A 21,047-nucleotide genomic window follows, 5' to 3' on the forward strand; every position below is an offset into this window, starting at 1 on the left:
ATGCACCACTGTTTCCAGTGGAACTAAGAGAACAGATTTCTTGTTGCCATTCTCAATTCCATGATCATAATTGATCTTGAACACATTCAGTTGAAGTTCCAGTGAGATCTTGGAAGCATCAAAGGGTTACATCTTGACTTACTACAGAGATGATACAACAAGTGAAAGGGAACACAATTTTAATGTTGCCTACACAGTCCTTCCTGGACATAAACACCACGTAATCTTGAGGTATTTACTTTCTCTTCACTGCCAGGAATCTTTTCTCCCAGAATCCGATGTTAATCCTTGTCTCCGCTGTTAAGTTTAAGGCAGAATGAGAAAATATATCTTCTTCGTTTATTTATTGCAACCAAAAGCCACGCTTCCTGGTATAAACTCCATGTATAAGGTAATTGAAAACAAAATGATTGAACAAAATATGAATCTAACACGTCCAGCAATGAGGATGCCTGGTCGAGGACCGGGCCACGGGAACGCTAAGCCCCGAAACCATTTAAAAGTAACCTCAAGGTAACCTAAGTAGTATTTAATATTATACATCACCTTCAGTTCTAACCATACTTTACTTCAACTGGGATACAGTGCTGGGGCTAAAACTAGAAACTTATTCCAGCCTTCATCCTTTACCTCAGTTGTGAAAACCTGACAGTGCTGAGGCTAGTACTAGACATTTATCCCAACCTTCACTCTTTATTTCAGCTGGGATGACCTGACGGTGGCTAAGATCTACACCCCTGATGCGGACATTACAGCACTTGTGCAGAACTTGAACCGCGCTCAAGACTTTAACTACACTTACCTCAGTGTGAACAACAGTGGCCAGGGGGGCCTCACTCCAGCCAACGTTAACTCCACTGTCACCTATGCCCTCTGCGAGTTCCGTGGTCCTTTAGGTAAGTTGATGGTGGGGGAGGTAGTGATGTGATGATGTCATAATGGTTGGGTTTGTAATGTTAACGGTGGTGATTGCAGTGGTGTCAGTAGTGGAGACAGCGGTAATAGTGTGATGATAACGGTGGTGGTGGTGAGGATGGTTGGTTGGTGGATTTGTGTTGCACTAAGGATAAGACACCTATATGAACAGATTTCTCATCTTCCCACATGAATGGTATCTCTTCTGGCAGTGTCCTTAATGCAATGTATTCATCTACTAGATGAATGATGTAGATTTTGGGAAATAACTGCAAAGAAACTTGTGGTCATGTGACTATTTTCTCTCCTTTTGCCACACCCAGCAAATAAAATGTTTGGGATCATAACCAGAAGCATCAGTAATAAATGCACAAACATCATCCTTCAATTATATTTGGCTCTGGTCAGACCAGTACTGGTCAATGTATTATATATTGGATGAAGATTCCCTCAAGAAAATCAAATGTAGGATGTCCAGGCAGATCTCAGGTATTTAGAATCTTACGAACGAGGAGAGGTTAAGGATGCTCGGCCTATATTACGTGGGCAGGAGAGGGAATGCATGATTAACGTCTTCAGGTGGAAAATAGGTATCAGCAGATGAGATATGAGCAAAGTCTTGAAACTATCAGACAAGGTTAGAACCCGTAACAGTGGCGTTAAGATGGAGAAGTTCAGAGTCAGGAAGGATATGGGGAAATATTGGCTTTGTAAAAGGGTGGTAGAGAAATGGAATAGGTCACTGTCCAACATTATAAATGCAAGGTATAGCTAGTCTTAACAATAATCTTGACAGATGTATGGTGAGAGTGGTTGGATCTTGATGGAAACGGCCCGGAATGGGCCAACAGGCACAGTTGGCTGATGCCTATATCTTATGGTCTTATGATTCTGATTGTTTCTTTGGAGATGTTATGATATAGTGGGGAATGTGTCTTAATGCTAGTTTTATTAAATATTGTACATCCAAAATCAGTGCTACATCACTGTCTTTTTCTGAGCTGCAAACCTGGCCTAAAGATGCTAATTTAAATAAATTTTCTGGCCTAGAGATGCTAATTTAAATAAGCAGATTATGTGGACCAAATCACACTAAAAGAGAACTACTGTACAAAGTAAAATAAATAAATGGCAGTACTGTATAAAAACCTTTAGTGGGTGACAAGAGTATGATTGTCATAAGGTTGACACTATCCTAATCTAAGAAACGGCATCCATCTGGTAACACTTTCTGACATTAGGCAGGTTGATCAATGAAGTTTGTGATTGGTGGAGCAGCCTACAGTGTGGTGACCCTGGCAGAGTCAAGGTTTCTATAGTCAACTGTAGTCATCCTCATCATGTATTTCTAAGCTTGAAATACTTTGCATACTTCATTTGTATGTGTAACACCTGTCCTTACCATTGTCCCTTCCTCTTATGTTCTTTGTGCACACATTCTTATGAATAAAATTATAAATTATACTTGAATTAATCTTGCAGATTTTCTCCCTCCTCAAAGCATCTGTCGTTTCATTTGCATCAGTGATTTTGAAGACACGATTATTACAGTCCTATGAAATAAAGGCAAGATGATGTGGAAGAATAAAATCATAAATGCTTACACTGGTGAGAAAATTATTGTAAATGGATATTGGCATTTGAGGAGAGTAAACATAAACAAACTACAGAGAGATCAGTGTTATAACCTGTAGGTCTGTCGCAAGAGAATCACAACCAATGCAACAAACAATAAAAAAGGAGTAACTAACCTACCAGAATAAGCCATTGTAATAGACATCTTGCAAGGGACAAACTGAACCTAAAAACAGTTTCCTATACCACTTGCAGCATACTTCTTTGGTATGGTGCTGGGAGAGATGCACTTGGAACAGTAACTAATCCATGGTACTCCTTTGGTAGGGTTCTGGGAGAGATGCACTTGGAACAGTAACAAATTCCTGATATTTTCTTGGTTTGGGGTTGGGAGAAATGTACCTCAAATGGCAACGAAACTGGAACTTTTTCACCAATACCCCTAATATGTAAACAAATCAATGGTAGCTATATCTTTTAGTCGATAAAATTTCTTCCATATCCCTGGCAGGGTGCTGGGAGTGGTATCCCCCGTACGAAAACATGTCAGTGAGAGGCATACTCGGTGGTAGCATTATAAATCAGACCTTGGAATACAGGTAAGCTACACATACATTTAAAATAAAAAATATTAGAAAATTATTGATTAATTAATTCATTTTTATTAACCTTATTTTACTAAAAATTAATAAATATTTAAAGACATTATATTGTCAAGTAATGAAAATAATTTATAATTTCTTCCTTTTAAAACTGGGAGTGTCTCATTACTATGTATCTTGAAATGCCAGCTTCCTTGAAGCAAAAAATGTTGGTTTCTTATAAATCTAGAAAGGTCATCTCCATTAAAACTGGAAATGCATTCCCCCCCCCGCCCCCCCCAAAAAAAAAATCAATCACATTTCATAATGAATTTCAAAGGGCATCTCTCAGTTTAATAAATTCTTCTAAGTTAAATTTGTCAATGAATAGTGTCCCACTTAAAGTTTAAGGATGGACTCAATCTAAGTGTTGCACATAGTGATTACACCCCATAAGAGGATGAACTCATTAAGGTGTTGTGTTGCATCATCACAGCTGCTGGCCCGGATTCTTCGTGAATGCTGATGTGGGCAACAAGACCAAGCAGTACCTTTGGTGCCATGGTCAGCTAGGTGGCTGGTTCCCAAGACATCCACCCCTCATACCTTGTATTGGTGTAGATGGTGAGTTTTGTCTCGACTGTTTTGCTACACCTTCCCCCATCTCACTTCCTTTCAAAATCCTACACCATCAATGACCTTCTAAATGCCTTTCAACACCTTAAGCCAGTTCTATCTGTTGATGACACAACCTTCATATTTTACAGTCCTAACTCTTATTCTGAAGGATACTGTGAATACTGAACTAAAGAAAGTCCACTTTGGTTAACTGCTAACAAACTCACACTTATCATTGATAAAACCTTCTGTATTTTATTTACTAATTAAGTATCTAGTTAACCTGAGAATTAGCAATATCCAAATTAGTAACAGAGTAGATGGTAAATTCATTGATGTTCTCATTGATACCTTACCTTACCTTGGAAGTTGAATTTAGTGCCATATACTAAATATATAACAAAAAATTCTTCAATGGTTTGCATTCTTTCTAAAATCAACACTATGTTCCTCACTGCCCTGGTAATTCTTTATGACCTGCTCATCTTTATTCTTATCTCACCTATGGTATCTGTGCCTGGTGTTCTATTACCCAAAATTATTTACGACCTATTACTCAACACAACCTGGCAATTCAAACAATAACAAACTCAACCACTTTTAAACAGACACTAAGAACTACCTAATAAACTCTGTAGCCTGCCTTCCTTCCTAAGTGTCAGCCTATTTTTAAGACAGTGCTCTCTAGAGTGGAATATTGTTAAACACTGATAGCCCCCATTCAAAACTAGAGAGAGTGCTGACCTGGAGAGCATGCAAAGATCTTTTACTTCTAGAATTCACTCAATAAAACATTTTAATTATTGGGACGATCTAAAAATATTAAATATGTATTTCCTAGAGCACAGGCAAGAGATACATGATAATTTAAATTTGGAAAATATTAGAAAGACTGGTTCTAAAATTTCATACAGAAATAACACCACATGATACCAGAAGGCATGGAAGGATGTGCAAAAGCCCCACTGATAAGCAGAGGTGCAATAGGCACTTTCATTATGTTAAATATGTTGACCAAACCACACACACTAGAAAGTGAAGAGACGACGACGTTTCGGTCCGTCCTGGACCATTATCAAGTCCATTATCACAATCGACTTGATAATGGTCCAGGACGGACCGAAACGTCGTCGTTTCTTTACTTTCTAGTGTGTGATTTGATCAACATTTTTCAGCCACGTTATTGTGACTCCTCATCTGCATGTTCAATATGTTGGCTCACATGGTTTTTAGCTCAATTATTGTCCCACATGTCTTGTTTTATGTATGTAAGGAGCTAACAGTTCAACCAATCCTCCAGCCCAAGCTAGAGGTTAAATACTGGCATGTAGATTTTAATAAGTCAGTATTTGACTTGTACAGCAGACAACCAACTGACACTGAATCTTTCACGTGTTACAATAAAGTTTTTCTCAAGTGTAAATTAATATTTTATATTGTGGGTTTATGTAAAGTCTGTGTAAGGTTAAGTCTATCTTTGGCTAACTGCCAACAAACTCACCCTTAACATTGACAAAACTTTCTATATTCTGTTTGGCAATAAATCCTCTAATCAAATAAATCTCAGAATAAACAATACCCAAATTTGTAACAAAATAGATGGCAAATTCCTTGGCGTTCTCATTGACCACAAGCTGAATTTCCAGGGACACATTCTAAATATATCAGAAAAAGTTTCAAAAATTGTTGGCATTCTTTCTAAGATCAGATATTATGTACCCCGCCCTGCCCTGGTGACGCTCTATTACTCCCTCATCTATCCATATCTCAACTATGGTATTTGTGCTTGGGGTTCTACTACCCAAAATCATTTACATCCTCTAATTACTCAACACAAAGCTGCTATTAGGACAATATCCAACTCTAGCCCCAGACATCACTCGGTACCCCTACTCAAATCTCTGAATATGTTAGACATTAAGTCACTGCACATTCTCTCATGTGTATTATACATATATAAAATGCTGAACTGTAATGTCAATCCTGACCTCAAAAGCTTCATTGAAGGTTGTAACAGAACCCATGAGCACCACACCAGAAACAAATACAGTTTTGATATTCCAAGAGTATGACTTAATCAAACTAGAAATGCTCTACAAATCAAGGGACCTAGAATATGGAATGACCTTCCCAATCATGTTAAAGACTGTACCTCTCTCAATCAATTTAAGATAAAAATGAAGCACTACCTAATAAATTCCCTGTAACCTACCTTACCTCTGTATTGTCAACCCATGTCTGTTTTTTTTTATTTTTTTTTTAAACACAGATGTTTGTCGACCTAATTATATTTGTGCTGCTTTTTCAACCATGTTCCCCCCTTTCTTATTCTTATTTTTATTTGTTCTCAACACACTTTATACTTTAAACTCAATTAGTATTAAGTTTTAGTCTTTAATGTTTTTCCTGCCCGAAACGCTTTGCGTAATAGTGGCTTTAGGCATTGTATGTACTAGCCCTATCTATAAACCTATCAATTTTTTTTTAAATCTCTTGTATGTATGTACCTTACCTGAATAAACATTTATTTATTTTGTTTTATTATTTTATTTTAAGTAAGGTCTTTTGGTTACATTGATTTAGGAAGTGCTTGCAATACAGGCTGAGTACACGAAGCAGGTTTGAGTTTCTGACTCGTGTAGATATAGACAATTCATTATTTGACTTTATATGCTGTGAACCCGACGGCCCATTATTTCGATGAAGGGCTACAATTTATTTATTTTTATTTATTTATTTATTAATTTATTTATTCAAGAAGGTACAGTGGGTTTATGAGAGTACATAGTATAGTATGTTTGCATTCTTGTAAAGCCACAAATACGCATAGCGTTTCGGGTTTCGGGCATAGCGTTTCGGGTAATTTACACCATTACTCTCGCCTCATTCTCTCCCAGTTTGCAATGAGACGCTTCCGCCAATACCACCGAACATGACGCAGCATTTAGGAGATCACCCGCGCTACGAGACCTACAGCGTCTCTTACTCCTGCCAAAGTGATGACATGACCAACATGGATGGGGAGCACACACAGGTCCTCACTTGCACGGAATACAATGGCACCTACGCCTACGACAGAACCAATGTTACTGCGTGTAATAGTAAGTGTAATTGTACTATGGTCATTTAAACACTTAATGAGAACTCAACATTAATTTACACATACTGTACTCAAATATTACGATAATTTATAATTTAAAAGGTAATTTACATATAAATAAGCATTAATGTACACAAGCATTAGTTTACATGTAAATAAGCATTAATTTATAAAAATAAGCATTATTTACAGCTGAATAAGCATTAATTTATACATAAGCATTAATTTATATATAAATAAACATTAATTTATAAATAAATAAGCATTAATTTATATGTAAATTAGCATTAAGCAAATTAAATAAGTAATTGGCAGCCTCACTTATTTATGCATGAAATACATACCCCCAACACACACACATGTATATACTGTATATATTTAAATTTAACCCTGGTACTGCACAGCCTTCAAATTAAACCATCCCGTGGTGTACAAGAAAAAATTATTTAAAAAAATGTGATTCTTTTCTGATATTAAAATTACTTCCCTGATGACGGTAAGGAACCCAGTCAATCCTCTTAGTGTTAAAATTGAATTTGTTGAATAACACTTCTTGCTTCATAATTTTTTTTGGATCTATTATGAGCACAGATGTTAGAGTGATCTTGTGACCTAAGTATTGGTATTTGAAATTGTAATGTCCCTGATTATTTATTTACTGTTTGTAAAGATCAGGTCAAGAGTATTTTTCATTTCTAGTTGGCTGTGTAATCTGCTGGTTGAGCAAAAATTTGTCAGGGAAACTAAGTAGTTCCCTGACCTTTGGTTGATTATTTCCAGATAGACTTCTTGATATAACGTTATTGTTTGCTAACCTCCATGGGTAGATTGAAATCTCTTAGGAAGATAATATCTAGTAATGAGTTTACCAGATCATCAAGACTATTCTCCCTTGTTTCTCTGCTCCATAGTGTTAAGAGCAAAGGCCCTAAAATTATCTGTTGTCTTGTTACAAATGTATTGCTACTGTTTCCGATTCATTACTATTGACACACTACAACTTTTCCTTCTTTCAGGGTGTTTTAAAGCTCCGTCTCTGAGTTTCGCTAATACGACCTTCGCATCTAAGACAGTGTGGGTTATCGGAGACCAAGCCAATGCCACCTGCGACCCTAGTTACCAGGTGGCCCACAATGTTACCCAACAGCTGGTCAACTGCACCATTTCGGGCTGGCAGATGCTGCCATGTCAAAGAGGTACTGATAAGATTTAGATAATCAGCCACAATTATGTATGATACTGTAGTGTGTATTGAAAACAAATACAAAAACACACACACACACTAAAGAAAGGAGAAGTGAAGAATAAGGAGAGAGGGAATATGTTCCAGAAAATTGTATACATCAACATAGATGGAGTGAGATCAAATATACTGGAGTTAAGTGATATAATACAGCTGCAGACACCAGACATTGTTGCACTCACAGAGATGAAACTTGAAGATGATACTGTATTTTATATGAAGTTATATTCCCAAGGGGCTATACTCAGTTTGGAGACAGGACAGAAAAATTAGGAAAGGCGGTGACGTTGCTCTGCTGCTGAAAGAACACCTAAAGGTAAATGAAATAATGATTGTCAATCCACGAGAAGTTAACATAATAGCACTGGAGATCTGCAATCAGGATGATAAACTAATGATTATAAATGCATATAGTCTACTGCCATGCAACACATGGACAAAGGAGGAGCTGGGCAATAAACGAAAGGGTCTTATAACAATAATGAGAGGGAGTATAGTGAGAGCAGTATAGGATAAATAACGACTGTTGGTAGTCGGCGACTTCAACTTGAAATCCATAGACTGAGATGCATATGAAGCTAAAATAGAGGACTTTTGGATTTGTAGATTCGTAAACGTCATCCTAGAAACATTCATGTACAGTGTATCAACACGTTAAACAAGCTACGAGGATGAGGGAAGGGGATATTCCCTCCATGCTGGATTTGATATTTACCAGGAAAGAGGAAGAGATATTTGACATTCAGTACCTTCCTCCATTGGATAAAAGTAACCATGTCTTTTTGGGAATAAAGTATGCAATACATTATAATCTGGAAGAAAATGAGGAATTGAATGAAATGAATGAAAATGAAAATGAGGTTGAAGCAGTTGAAATACCTGATTTCAGGAGAGGTCATTATGGGGAACTTAGAATTTTTTTTAAGGAATTTGACTGGAAAAACTTGCTGTTAGGCAAGGAAGTGATATGTACTGTATATCAAGTTTTGTGAAATATATGATAAAGGCACAAAGTCAAATTATACCAAGCAGAGATGCAGAACTAGCAAACGGGATTGGTTCAATAGAAATTGCGAGAGTGCCAGAGACCAAAAGACATAAAAATGGTATCAATATAGGAAGAGGCCAAACCCCCAAACTTACCAGCGATACAAAGATGCTAGAAACACGTACACGGCAGTGAGGAGAGAGGCAGAGAAGAAATTTTGAAAAAGGGATTGTGGACATATGTAAACCAGAACTAGGCCTATTCTATAGATTCATTAACAACAAATTGCAGGTAAAGGATAATATGCAGAGGTTGAAAATGGGAAACAGATTCTCAGAAAATGAAAAGGAAATGTGTGAAACATTAAACGAAAAGTTCCAAAGTGTGTTTGTACAAAATGAAATCTCAGAGAACCAGACACAATATAGAGCACAAGAGAATGCCAGAGAACAATATAGAGCACATAGAGGTGTCTAGAGACGAAGTGGAAAAAATGCTCAAAGAGCTAAGTAAGAACAAAGCAGTTGGCCCAGATGGAGTTTCACGATGAGTTCTGAGAGAATGTGCACCTGAGCTCAGCATTACACTTCAACTGATTTTTCAGGCATCCCTGTGTACAGGTGTTTTAGTTGGTGTGTAGGCTAACATAGTTCCAAAGTGCAAACTGCTACAAAAGTGGCAGCAGGGAAGACCCCCTTAATTATTGACCTGTATCATTGACAAGTGTAATAGTCAAAATATTGGAAAAAATTATTAAAACTAATTGGGTAGAACACCTGGAGAAAAACTATATAATATCAGACAGACAGTATGATTTTTGATCTGGAAGATCCTGTGTAACGAATTTACTGTTTCTATGATCGAGCAACTGAAATTTTACAGGAAAGAGATGGTTGGGTTGACTGCATCTATCTGGACCCAAAAAATGCTTTCGACAGTGTTCCACATATGAAGTTGTTCTGAAAACTGGAACATAATGGCGGAGTGACAGGTAGGGTTCTAACATGGATGAAAAATTTTCTGAGAGAAAAATGAGGGCAGTAATGAGAGGCAATGTATCCAATTGGAGTTACATGCCCTTCAGCATGACAATGCAGTTAGGTTCAGTTGTACTAGTAATGTGCATTGTCTGTATAAATGATCAACCAGAAGGAATACAGAGTTATATGAATTGGGTTTGCTGATGATGCTTGCTGACCAACTGTGTTGTAGTGGATATGTCGGCCTTTCAGCAGGAGCAAGCAACAGCCTATTGGACCAAGTTATCACAAGAAGAGTCTGGCCCCAGGCCAGGCTTGGGGAATATAAGAACTATCATTATCCTCTCCAGGTAATATCCAGGTATTAGGGAAGATAAGAAACTTTGACAATTGTCATACCCTTCAAAATGATCTAGACAAAATAAGTGCATGGTCACCATGTGGTAAATGGAATTTATGGTGAATTTTTCCATGTTATGGGATGTGGAATAGGATAAAATAGGCCACACACACAACTTACAAATTATGTGGAGAGATTTAAAGAACTAATCAACAAGGAGATTTAGGTGTGGTTCTGGATAGTAGACTGTGACCAGAAGAACACACAAAGAACATTATGGAGCTTATGGAAATTGGCGAAGCTTATGCTAAACTTTCCAATTTCAGAATCACTTTTAAATATATAGATGGTTTATTTAAATTATGTGTATGTATACTAAAGAAATTGTTAACAACTTTTGTGATACCAAAACTGGAATATGCAGCAGTTGTATTGTGAATACAACGAACTGCTGCCACGGACTACAGTAGCAGTTGTCCATATCTTAAGAAGTACATCAGTAAACTGGAAAAGGTACAAAAACATGCAACATAATGAGTTTCAGAACTGAAAGACAAGAGCTGTTAAGAAAGGCTAGATGTGTTAAACATGCCAAAGCTAGAAGAAAAAATAACAATATTATCACTACATACAAAATATTAACAGGAAAGAAAACAAAAATAGATCAGGAAGAATTCTTGAAACCCGGACATTCAAAAACAAGATATCATAGATTTAAACTAGGGAAACAAAGCTGCTGAAAAAAACATTAGAAAGTTCACTTTTGCAAAAAGATTAGTGGACAGTTGGAACAAATTGAGGCAGTGGTAGATGGCAAAACAGTCAATAGTTTCAAAGTGTCATATGACAGAGTCCCAGGAAGAATAGACACCACGAGATTAGTTCCCATCCTGTAACTTCACCTAAGTAATTCAGGTAATTACACACTCGTGCACACATACACTGTAATCTCTTCCGCCCCAGCATCTCTCCCAGTGCAGCTTCTCGCACCCATAGTATTAAATTATACTTGGGACCCCTTATGCCTACATACTCATCTTCCCAAAACTGCCACAGTGTTTAAGTTAAAACTCGACAACAACCTTAGAATAAATACTCACGTCACCCAAACGAATGCCATAGGCCTCTAAATCAGAGAAGACATGCAGCCCATTAACATATACTGGAAACAAATGACAGACAAGCAAGTATACAAGTATCAAAATTATACAGTACCTGTCGGTAACCCCAATTCATGTCAAATTATATTATACATTATGCCCAAACTTGCCTCTAATTATACATGCAAATCTGATGACACCCATTTTGTCATTTATGTGCACTGATACTTCAGTGTGTACCGACTACCAATACCTTGAGCAGGGCATACATGATTCCAATGCCTTGAGAATGCTTTACCTTCCAACACTTCTATCAACAACATTTTCAGCTTGATGGGCCAAGTCCTGGCACTTTTCCTCACACTAAAATCTTCTCACAACCTATTTTTCTCCTATTCCCTCATCAAGCATTGTACCATCCGAAGTAATCTTTTTCTTACTTTTTCTGATTGATTCTTTAATGCCCTTCATCCTGCAATTGTTAAGTTACCCTTACTTAAATAAATAAGTTACAGTAGTGTCTGGAACAAATTAACAAATCTCAATTTTACGTAAAGTTTGTGTCCTTCCTGGGCCAAAATGTGGTGGGTTTTCATGTTTTAATGTGTGGGTTTAGCATTAATTTATTTCTTCCTGCAGTGTGTCTGGAGGTGCCAAATGTGACTAATGCAACAACCAATTGGGTGGACGACATGTGGACAGTTAGCGAAAACGTTACAGCAAACTGCCTTGGAAATCTCTACTTCCCTAAACTCAATTCTCAGACACGTCCAGTCTATTGTACACAGAACGGCTGGGACAACACCCCAATCTGCATGCAAGGTAAATTTTCATTGTAAAAATACATCAACCGCATTCTCTAATTGTGTGTCAAATAATCAACTGCACTCTTTGGGGGAAATCCCATCAGCTCCCTAAAGCTAACTGAACTGATATGTGCTTTATTAGTTTCGGGTCATCAGTTACTTGGAGTTCAGAGCCTACCGAGGACCACGAGCAAGGACCTGGTCCCCTCGCAGGGAGCAATGGCGTATGAGCACTTTTCATTGAAAGTATTGTCTTATTCTGCAATCGACAGGGGTAGTAGCCCAGAAAGATAGGCGAACCAAAACAAGCAACTAGCTGGTTACACGCGACCTTCAGCCCAAAAGAGCAAAGAAACACTCTTGCAAGAAATTATACAAACCGAAACTAGTAACTCTGCAAGCAAATTAGTTTGCCCACTTTTTAGCAGAACGCGCGCGCACACACACACACAATTCGCAAATAGAGTGGTAGACAGTTGGAACAAGTTAAGTGAGTAGGTGGTGGAGGCCAAGACCGTTAGTAGTTTCAAAGCGTTATATGACAAAGAGTGCTGGGAAGACGGGACACCACGAGCGTAGCTCTCATCCTGTAACTACACTTAGGTAATTACACACACACACACACACACACACGCACGCACGCACGCACGCATGCACGCGCACACACACACACACACGCACGCACGCACGCACGTCTCCCCTGCTTCGGGGCAATGATCACCCTTTCTGCCTCTGCCATGCTGCCTGTTGCGTCGGTGACACCTTCGACCCTGAATCTTGCGGGACGTGTTCTCCGCTTGTGCCGTTGTGTATGCATTCCTCATCTGTGGATAAGGGGTTTCTAGCAGCGACGGTGTTGCAAGCTCACTTCTCCTTGCTTCACGCCAGGTTGGAAACCCGGGAGCTGCCCCATTTGGATTTTAGGGACCAGGATTTTTGGGGATGCATTGGTCGCTTCAGCGACCAACCAAAAGGGCTCCGTCTTTTCTACAGGAGGGGTGGGTGTGGAGAAGAGCTCTGCCCCAGGGACCCAGGTGAGGGTTTCCTGGGGCTTGGGATGTCTTCCTTTGTACATGGAGCTGTTCCCAGATTGCAAGTCGTCATGTTCAATGTTTTTCGGCAGAACTGATCTCAGTGGGGGTTCCTGTACCCTGTACCACTTTTCCCCAGTCCAGCTGTTGCTCCACGTTCTGACTCACTTGGAATCCTACAAGGAGAGGGTTCTTCTGGCTCCATAGGTGGCCGGCCTAACCTTGGTTTCGGGTACTGGTTGCTTGGTGTCCAAACCTGGGCGTTTTTGCCTCTAGCAACAGATCGGGCCAGTGCGGTATCTGGCTGGTTCGGTCTACTGCTCCGCGCTTTGCGTCTGGTCTTTCTGATGTGGGTGTATTGCCATTCCTATGGTGATCAGGTGGCTTCCTTAAATAGTGTCCCACCTGTGGTCTTCCTCCCGGCAACAGGGAGGAAGGTCAGGGAGCCGGTCGGCCGAGCGGACAGCACGCTGGACTTGTGATCCTGTGGTCCTGGGTTCGATCCCAGGCGCCGGCGAGAAACAATGGGCAGAGTTTCTTTCACCCTATGCCCCTGTTACCTAGCAGTAAAATAGGTACCTGGGTGTTAGTCAGTTGTCACGGGCTGCTTCCTGGGGGTGGAGGCCTGGTCGAGGACTGGGCCGCGGGGACACTAAAAAAAAAAAAGCCCCGAAATCATCTCAAGATAACAGTGTGAAATCTCTTGTCGGTCTTTGTCAGTTCCTTTCTCTTAGGAGGTTTTCTTCGGTTTTGGTCTGGGTTTTGTCTCTTTTTCGGATCTTTTTGGGGTGGCATCTCGTGCCGAATACTGTCGCTTCGTATCATGCGGCGTTGGCGGAACTACTCCAGCTTGCTTTCGGGGTGGATGTTACTTCTGCCCCGTTTTGCAAGATTTTATGTGCGTTTTCTGTGGAGATCCCCTCCGACTCCATGTAGCTATCGGATTGATATTACCTATATTAGTCTGGGGCTTCAGTCGAAGGAGTTCTGCCTCCCAGGGACCATGAGCCAGAACCTGGTCCCCTTAGAGATGCAGGGAGTAATGGCCCAAGAAAAACCCCCACTGTTTTTTGGGAGTCTTCCATCTGCCTTTGACTGGGGTTAGTCACCCAGGAAGATAGACGTCTCAAAACAAACTGCACCTGGTAGAAAAATTGAACCAAAGACCGAACATGGAACCAGAACTCCTCCAACAAGAAACAAGGAAACAAGCAAATAAGCAAATATCCTCAGCCCCCCTCCCCCCGCGCTGCACCACACCGCTCAGCCTGGACCCCTCGCCGGCTGCCCACTCTCCAGTGCATAGACTGAAGTCTGCTGGGGCAGTTGTCGGATCTGGCCTCAGTTTCCTGCCAGAATTTGTGCCCTTGTGGTGTGTCTGCTGTTGTGGTGCGGTGGTCAGGCGTAATTAGTGTACTAAGGCTGCATGCACTTAGGGTTCCCTTCCCTGAGCACCCTGTAAGTACTACCCTTTGGTTCTAGGGTTGCCTTCCCTAGGGCCATTGGGATCCCACTTCTGTAGGGGTTCCTGCTACTCGGCATTGACCCCACCTTAGGGTCCAGCTGGGGTTTTCGTGACCTTTATTTGGCTCTGGGTAGGGAGTGTTGTTGCTGGTTGGGGCACAAGGTGCTGCACAACTTGCCTCTTAGCGGCGGCCGTGTTTACTGTTCCCATGTTGTTGTTGTCCTTTTGCAGGGTTTTTCTTTTTTGTTTCTTCCTTCCAGGAGGGGGCCTGTCTGGCTTGAATATTCGTCTACCTAGGATTTTTGAGTGGCCCTCCTATAGGCTCCTGGCTCGGCTCGAGTTCTATCTAGGGAGTGTTCTTCTTGTGGCCTCATGGTGGCCGGCGCAGCCTATGGTCCCATGGTGTCCGAACCCGGGGCGTTTTCCGCGACTCCGCCTCTTTCAGTAGTTTGGGCCAGTAAGGTACCTTGCTGGTTCGCTCTACTCTTCTATGCTTCATGTCTGGAGTTTGACACAGGTGTATCACCATATGTATGGTGACCAGGTGGCTTCTCTAATAGTGTCCCGCCTGCAGTCCGAGTCCATATAACCAAAACGGGGCAGTCTCGGGGCATCCGGGTGAGCAACCAACCTGGAAGTGCTGCAGCAACCTAAAACGCACATGCAACACTGAAACCACCAGTACTGGAACATAAAGATCAGTGGATTGGGTGAATTTGAGTACAAGCAAGCAACACCACTTGTAGGACTCCAGATTGAAGGTGTCACTAACCCAACAGGCAGCAGTATGACAGAGGCAGAAATGGTGATTGTCACCCTGAGACACGGGGACAGGGCACCTTTCCAACTCGCACGAAGCGAGATGAGACCCAGGGAAGGCATCCATTAGACCACCTAGCCCCAGTGGGGGTTTCCAGGGCCCTTAAATGCTCTTCTAAGAGAAGCAAAGGTAAAGTACTGCTAACCAGTGCCCCAAACTACCAAACGAACTACTAAATGTTGAACCCCTGTGACGTGTACACTCACAGGGACCTAGTCGAGGATCACCAAGAATATATATACAGTCAGTATATATAAAGGTCAACAACACCAAGAGGCATACCCCTCCCCCACCAAGCAGTGGTGGAGGGGGGGTTATGGACCTTGGACATTGGACTCCTTGGACCAGACACCAAGGAGCCGGTCGGCCAAGCGGACAGCACGCTGGACTTGTGATCCTGTGGTCCTGGGTTAGATCCCAGGCACCTGCGAGAAACAATGGGCAGAGTTTCTTTCACCCTATGCCCCTGTTACCTAGCAGTAAAATAGGAACCTGGGTGTTAGTCAGCTGTCACGGGCTGCTTCCTAGGAGTGGAGGCCTGGTCGAGGACCGGGCCGCGGGGACACTAAAAAGCCCCGAAATCAAGATAACCTCAAGATAAGAAGCAGCAAACAAAAAAGAAAAAAAATGCAAAAGGACATCACAGGCGGAACAGAGCCGGCCGCTATATTATGGTGAAAACAAACTGCACAGTACCTATACCAGTGACGAAATTACCTCCTACCCAGAGGCAAACAGTGGTATATGAAACACCCCAACTGACTCCAAGGGCGGACAATCAGCAAGCAGCAAAAGATCACAGTGGAGGTAGACCCCAAGTGACTTTTGGAAGAGAACCCCAAGCCCCAAGGGTAGTACTTACAGGGCACCTAGTGAAGGTAACCCTAGACACATGCAGCCCGATTACTGGTGAAACTACTCCTAGCTCACACACCACCACGAAACAGGACCACACCACAAGGCACAGCACTGGAATGTCAGGAGCCAGAGTCGCATGACTGCCAAGTCTCACATCAGCATCAGAACTGGGGTGGATAGCCGGCGCAGGGGGTTGGGAGTGGGGTGTCTGGAGCTCCACCTTCCCTCTCCCGGGGACGGGGGGAGCTGCGCAGACAGCGGCGACAGTTGTGGTCATGTGACATCGTGCTCGTTCGCTCATTTTTAATTTGGGAAGTTCTGTCCAACAGTTCGGCTTTCAGTACCAATTTTTTAACCAGATAGGGTTTGTTTTGGGGTGCCTACCTTTCTGGGTGCCTGACCGTGTACAGTACTAATATTAGCTAATATCAGTCCAATAGCTCCAGGGAGCCTCCGGGGCTATACCAAAAATGACGTTTCATTACATTCAACGCTGGTGTTTTATATTTAATACAGTTTTGATTAGGTGTTAGAAATGGTATAATGTACCATTTTAGGTTGAGGTGAGGATGCTTGTTACATGTTGCTGGTAGAGTCATGTAGGACGTAGTACTGACTGTGGCTGGAGACAAAGAGCTTGTGCAAGACTTGGAGTCAAGAGCTCAGAGCAGGGCAAGAGCATAGAGCTTGAAAGAGGGTGGGATCGGAGAGCTCAAATGAAGGATGAGTGGGTAGCTCGAATAAGACCAGAACTGGCTGTCTGTTCTGCAGTGAGGCTGTAGCGTCTTGCATGAGAGTGGGAATTAGACTGGTCAAGTGATACATTGTATGCTGATGAATGTCAGTGATGTAGGAGATGATCTACGGTATTTCATGAGCATTTGTAACTGAACCACTATTGGAGTTAGACTGATTATGTTACATTGTTACATATCTATGCTTCACCTGACTTTGTACTTGCCAGTTTGCTTCTGGTAAATTCATCAATTGTCCTGATGGGAAACTCGCTAGTTACTTTCGGCTTTCCTAAGTGATTCATGGAACATTTGGGAGTATGTATTAATATAATTACAGATGTCATTAATGGTTAGTGAATATAATTGCAAGTGTCATTAGTGATTATGGTGAGAAGTAAATGTCACATTAGAGATTATTAATGTGATATGCTTTAACCTGGCTAAGTGCCACTGCAGCTAAAATAGTTAAGTGTGCTATGTATTGCTCCAATCCTCTATTTTGTCGGAGCATAATACTTGACTTTGATGAATCATGTCATTTCATCCACTTTTTCACTATTTGTCAACTGTAATTTAAACAATATACTTTAGTTCAACAACTCACTTGATAGCATTCCTCAATCTTTCTAACTTTTGCATGTTATTACATCTTTTCTCGTATGTATGTTATTAATAGACTAGAGTCTAGACTGTTCAGCATTTTGTGTTTAGATTCAACTAAAGATTCAAGGACTGAAATATAATTGAAATTAAGGAGTAAAAGAAGAGTCCTAAACCAGCTACACGTGATGGTTGCGAGTGTCTGGAAGCCCTAAGGCTGCTGGCTTACTTGTGCCTCCCCATTAGTCTTTAATGTTAGTCTCTGTATCAATATCTATGACTGATGGTGTTGGGTGCTCTCCAACAGTATGCCTGAGAAACCCAGTGGTGCAGAATGCCACAGTGGACCTGCAAAACGTAATGTGGGCGGTGGGGGAGGCCCCAACCGCCACCTGCTCTCAACATTACATGTTCCTGCCAGAGGCTACCAAGACCCAACCCATCATGTGTACCAGCCAGGGGTGGCAGAACAGGACTGGCTGTGTCCCAGGTAAGTCTTGCTGCTGTAGACGTTTGTCCAGTATGTATGGAAGTCTGCTGGAGGCTATACATTCTTCATGAACTAGTACTGTACATCCTTTTTCAGTTGGTATACAAGTTGTTATATCCTTTGCCAGTGACATAGCCTTTCCTCTTGCAGTAGTTAATTTTAAAGATAAACAGGTAGAAAATAAAATGACACACTTGGGACTGGTATTCAATTGAAACTTTGGCAACTTACTCTTAGCCAAGAGAGTTCATAACTTTATTTATTTACTATGCATCCCATGCCCTTCGTGTGGATGGCAGTGGGCCTGTAGTAATCTGTAGTAATCATAAAAATTACCTCTGCTGAAGACATTGATAAACTACAGAGATTAACAAAGTTTTCGATTGGGCAGCAGAAAATAACATGATGTTTCACGGTGATAAATTCCAGGTACTCAGATACGGCAAAAATGAGGATCTTAAACATAATACAGGGTACAAAATACAATCGAATCTGCCCATAGTAGGAAAACATGTCAAGGATTTGGGAATAATGATGTCCGACGACCTAACGTTTAGGGAGCATAACCAAGCAAGTATTGCGTCAGCCAGAAAAATGATAGGATGGATTACGAGAACCTTCAAGTCCAGAGATCCCATCACAGTGGTTGTACTCTTCAAATTACTTGTGTTGTCCCGTCTTGAGTACTGCTCAGTACTCACGTCCCCCTTCAGAGCAGGAGAGATTGCTGAAATTGAGGGAATACAGAGAACATATACGGCACGCATAGACGAGATAAAGCACGTAAATTATTGGGATCGTCTCAAAGCTCTCCAAATGTACTCACTAGAAAGGAGACGAGAGAGATACCAAATAATATACACATGGAAAATACTAGAGGGTCAGGTCCCAAATCTGCACAGTAAAATAACAACGTACTGGAGTGAACGATATGGAAGAAAATGCAGAATAGAACCAGTGAAGAGCAGAGGTGCCATGGGCACAATCAGAGAACACTGTATGAACATCAGAGGTCCACGGTTGTTCAACGTCCTACCAGCGAGCATCAGAAATATTACAGGAACAACTGAGGACATCTTCAAGAGGAAACTAGATTGTTTCCTTCAAGGAGTGCCGGACCAACCGGGCTGTGGTGAGTATGTGGGCCTGCGGGCCGCTCCAAGCAACAGCCTGGTGGACCGAACTCTCACAAGTCAAGTCTGGCCCCGGGCCGGGCTTGGAGTAGAACTCCTCCCAGAACCCCATCAACCAGGTATTAACCAGGTAACCAGGTAATCCACAAGTTAGGAATAAGCATTAGCTAGTGAATCAAACACTACAACACTTAAATGGTGGTTGGAAGGAGTGTTGGTACATAGTAGTTAGTGGTCACACATAAAGGTGAGGTCAAATGGATTAAGACAGCTTTAGCCCACCCAAGTTAATATTGCCGCCAAGAGGTCACAAAAGGGCGACTTGGCGGAATACGAGTGATTTAACTTTCTTGGAAACAAGGAGATTTCCATTTGATCTGATTATGATGACCTTGGCGATGCTGGGTGTGGTGGCGAAGCCTGTGACTGGCAGGAAGTCATGTTTGTGGAAGCCTGGGTTCTATCAAGTCCTCCCTCACCACCTGGGACAGTGACGATGGCTAAACAAGTAAATGAGGGGACCCTATGTGATCTTGTTGACCCGAGTCAAGTCTGCAGTGTGAGAGTATAGTATTACCTAAGTGTAGTTACAGGATGAGAGCTACGCTCGTGGTGTTCCGTCTTCCCAGCACTGTCATGTAATGCTTTGAAATTACTGATGGTATTGGCCTCCACCATCGTCAGTAGTGGAGATGGGAGTATGTAACTTCAGTATGGGAGACTAACCGGGTGTGGAGTGTTAGTGACAATTCAAAGTTAGAGACATAGGCTGGTGAAGATGAGTTGTGTATGGTGACCAGTTAAGTCCATTTTGTTTATTGGAAAGGGTAGCTAAAATAACCAAGTTAAATTCACTATATTGTTAATATTGTCAGTCTATTTTATATAATTAAATTAGAAAACCCATCAGCCTTTAATCACCTTCTGCATGTTCTCTCATGTGAGTTAAAATACAAATCTGTTGGTATGACTCGAGGGTTTAGGTGTACAAATGTGTGTTATTTGAAGTAAAATATTTCATGAGGTGAAAGGATATATAATTGGATAAATGGTGAATTCACAATAGACTGCATATCCAATCTGTGGGTGATAGTGGATCCCAAATCCATCCTCTGGGCAGCAGTGGACCCCAACCCCATCCTTTGGGCAGTAGTGAACCCCAACCCCATCCTGTGGGCAGCAGTGGACCCCAATCCCATCCTGTGGGCAGTAGTGGACCCCCATATCCATCTTGTGGGTGGTAGTGGACCCCATATCCATCCTGTGGGCAGTAGTTAACCCCATATCCATCTTGTGAGCAGTAGTGGACCCCCATACCAATTCTGTGGGTAGTAGGTGATTTCATACCCATTCTATGGGCGGTAGTGAACCCCATACCCCTCCTGTGGGCAGGAATGGACACAATACCCATCCCGTGGGCTACAGTGGACCCTATACCCATATGGGAAATTATTACCAAAATTATATGCCTAAATTAACAGTATTAATTATTGGATTACTCTATGCTCCCAATGGGCCTTGTTAGTTTGTAGTTTTCATTTAGGTTTAATTTTAACAATCCAGTGGATATGGGAAATCCTCTTTATGTAAACTTGACTAAAAATTTTGAATCTTGTTATTCTGGTCTTCATTGAAGTGGCCAACCTGGTTGATAGATCATGCGCCAC

General features: G+C 41.5%; 1 protein-coding gene across 3 annotated transcripts in view; it reads left to right on the forward strand.

The window, feature by feature from the left end:
* The window catches only part of LOC123772525 (uncharacterized), a 91,282-nt gene that overhangs the window by 55,742 nt on the left and 14,493 nt on the right, over positions 1 to 21,047 (forward strand). For 2 of the 3 annotated variants that reach the window (XM_069325801.1, XM_069325800.1), the window contains exons 17-23: positions 703 to 896; positions 3,002 to 3,089; positions 3,568 to 3,695; positions 6,587 to 6,790; positions 7,806 to 7,985; positions 12,080 to 12,262; positions 18,065 to 18,247. In XM_069325801.1, coding sequence (XP_069181902.1) covers positions 703 to 896; positions 3,002 to 3,089; positions 3,568 to 3,695; positions 6,587 to 6,790; positions 7,806 to 7,985; positions 12,080 to 12,262; positions 18,065 to 18,247 — 1,160 coding nt within the window. The remainder of the gene's footprint in view (positions 1 to 702; positions 897 to 3,001; positions 3,090 to 3,567; positions 3,696 to 6,586; positions 6,791 to 7,805; positions 7,986 to 12,079; positions 12,263 to 18,064; positions 18,248 to 21,047) is intronic. The other variant, XM_069325802.1, reaches the window with a different exon arrangement.

The sequence above is a fragment of the Procambarus clarkii genome, chromosome 17 (assembly GCF_040958095.1).
Source record: "Procambarus clarkii isolate CNS0578487 chromosome 17, FALCON_Pclarkii_2.0, whole genome shotgun sequence".
Taxonomy (NCBI): Eukaryota; Metazoa; Arthropoda; class Malacostraca; order Decapoda; family Cambaridae; genus Procambarus; species Procambarus clarkii.